General features: G+C 44.6%; 1 protein-coding gene across 1 annotated transcript in view; it reads left to right on the forward strand.

Annotated features, from left to right (window-relative positions):
• Window positions 1-96: 96 nt before the first annotated feature.
• LOC107576118 (zinc finger protein 462-like) overlaps window positions 97-2,192 on the forward strand; it is a 22,174-nt gene continuing 20,078 nt past the window's right edge. Inside the window, exons 1-2 of the mRNA XM_016262370.1 lie at window positions 97-1,422; window positions 1,525-2,192. Of these exons, the coding sequence (XP_016117856.1) occupies window positions 1,197-1,422; window positions 1,525-2,192 (894 nt within the window). The 5' untranslated portion in view covers window positions 97-1,196. The remainder of the gene's footprint in view (window positions 1,423-1,524) is intronic.

The following is a 2,192-nucleotide window of genomic DNA, read 5'->3' on the forward strand; positions in this document are numbered from 1 at the left end:
ACCGGTAAAAATGGTTCATTGTGCCTTTAGAATGAATAAGATCCAAGTAGAATCTATTTTGTTTGTTTTTACAGCATTCAAGGCCTCCTCTAATGTGTAGCGTTGCACTAAACCCATATAACACTGGCCTTGACATTGAGGCCTTTTCTTGCAGAAATCACCAGCAGAATGTGTTCTGGTGCGTGAGCCAGCCAAGGCTGAAGGTTTACTCTGGTTTGTGTTGATGGCTTTCAGATCTGCAGCGCTGGTACCGTGCTGTATGACTGCTAAATGCATTCCTGTTGTTGAGTTCATTCTAATATTCATGTCCTTGCCACACAGATCACATTGAGAATGACCCTTGATGAAAGAAAAACATGCTCGCTGTCTCTGTACATGGCCTTTTACCGGAAAAACTACTTGGTATTATAGAGAAAAGCGGCGGTTGTGGTTGTATATGTATTTTTGGACTTAAGGTTTACGTGAGGTTAGTGGTGAATTATTTTGATTCAAATCATATATTCCAAACTTACTCAACCAATTTTAGATTTTAATTTGATTGGTTTATGAACATTTTCAGTGCAATCTAATGAAATATTGCAATATTCCCAAATACAGCAGGGATTTCTGCACAGACAAGCATGTGTATGTGCTGAATTTGGCAGCTGTGCGAGTGTTAATGAAAAAGTATTGATCAGGGAAGGAATCATACTTTGTTTCAGCTCATTGATTGATGCGGTTGCCGGGTGCTCTTAGGTCACGGGGCATAATAATGCCACCTCCAAGTGACGGCCCGCCCCATAATCCTTTGTGTTTGTACTGCATCTCTAAAGCCCTGAGCGTTCCTCATCCCTCAGCGGATTCACTCTATCTTATTTCTTGATGCAATCTGATGGAACATGCTGATGTAAATACCAAGGCCCACTGGTGTGCTCCAGCTGAGGCTTATCCCTGGGTAATAAAAAATGGAACAAATCAGCCCATAATCCCTCCTCAGCTATTGTTCTTGGAGCAGACTGACCCCTCGCCAAAAAAATAAAGATTCTTCTGTTGAATTCTGCCTTGTCAGAATTTCAGAATGCTTTCGTCTTGCTGTGAAATGCAATGCTGTGAAATTTCCTTTCCAAGTGTTGGTTTATGGCCTGAGTTTCTATTCTCTTACCCCTTTCTTTCTGTCTCTAACCAGGTTTCCCTGATTTTCCAGGGAGTCCTAAGCGATGGAAGTGCTGCAGTGCGATGGCTGTGATTTCCGTGCAGAGTCGAACGATGAGCTCAAGGCGCACATACAAGACGTCCACACGGCCTTCCTGCAGCCCACAGAAGTGGGAGAAGGTGACGAGTCACCCAGACAGTCCAGGTCAAACTCGTTAAACTCCCTCAGCCAAACAGAGGACGAGGAAGACTTGAGCAATCACAATTACGACTCGTTAAAAAAAGAAACCGGTATAATGACCCATAAGTATTAGACCTCTAGAGTGAAAGAAACTACATCAGAAGAGTTGTTCTGCCATTTGAAATGTTTTTCTTTCTCTGTTCATGTTTCAGGCATCCAATCCATTAACAAAGACCTTGGGCACTTCTCTGGTTCAAAGCAAGCGAAACGCAACCAGACAGCAAAACCTTCGAACAAAACGTCAACTCCATTTTTCCAGTGCAAGTTCTGTGTGCGGTACTTCAGATCCAGCTCTCTTCTCAGTGAACACACCAGGAAGGTCCATGGAGAAGCAAGCGATGAGAGATCCCTCAAAACTTCCAAGAAGGCCAGCTGCAGCGCTACGACTTACGATGGTGTAGGAACGGTCTTTTCCTGCCAGTATTGCACTTATAAATCCCCACACAGAGCACGGATTCTGAAACACCAGAAAATGTATCACAAAGAAGGTCTACCAGGCCACTCGGCTCCTCCTGTTGGAGCAGAGGTTTTGGATTTGAACTCTGACGCCTCCTCTGTTGAAGAACAATGTGAAGAGTCGCCAGGGGATGTAGAACGTAATGTGCTGGAATCTATGATCACGCCCCAGTCAAGAGGAGGCTTTGACTGTGAGTGGTGTGGGTTTCAGACTTCGCAAAGGCAGCAGTTAGCCGATCACATGATGAAGAAACACCGTAACATGGTGAAGATCATGGTGTCCTTGCAACAGCCCAAAATGCAGGACAGACGTGCAGGGTCCAGCAAGTCTGATTCTGCTTCATCCAGGAGAAGCACTCCAACC

This window comes from Sinocyclocheilus grahami, unplaced genomic scaffold (assembly GCF_001515645.1).
Source record: "Sinocyclocheilus grahami isolate Dianchi unplaced genomic scaffold, SAMN03320097.WGS_v1.1 scaffold3232.1, whole genome shotgun sequence".
Lineage (NCBI taxonomy): Eukaryota > Metazoa > Chordata > Actinopteri > Cypriniformes > Cyprinidae > Sinocyclocheilus > Sinocyclocheilus grahami.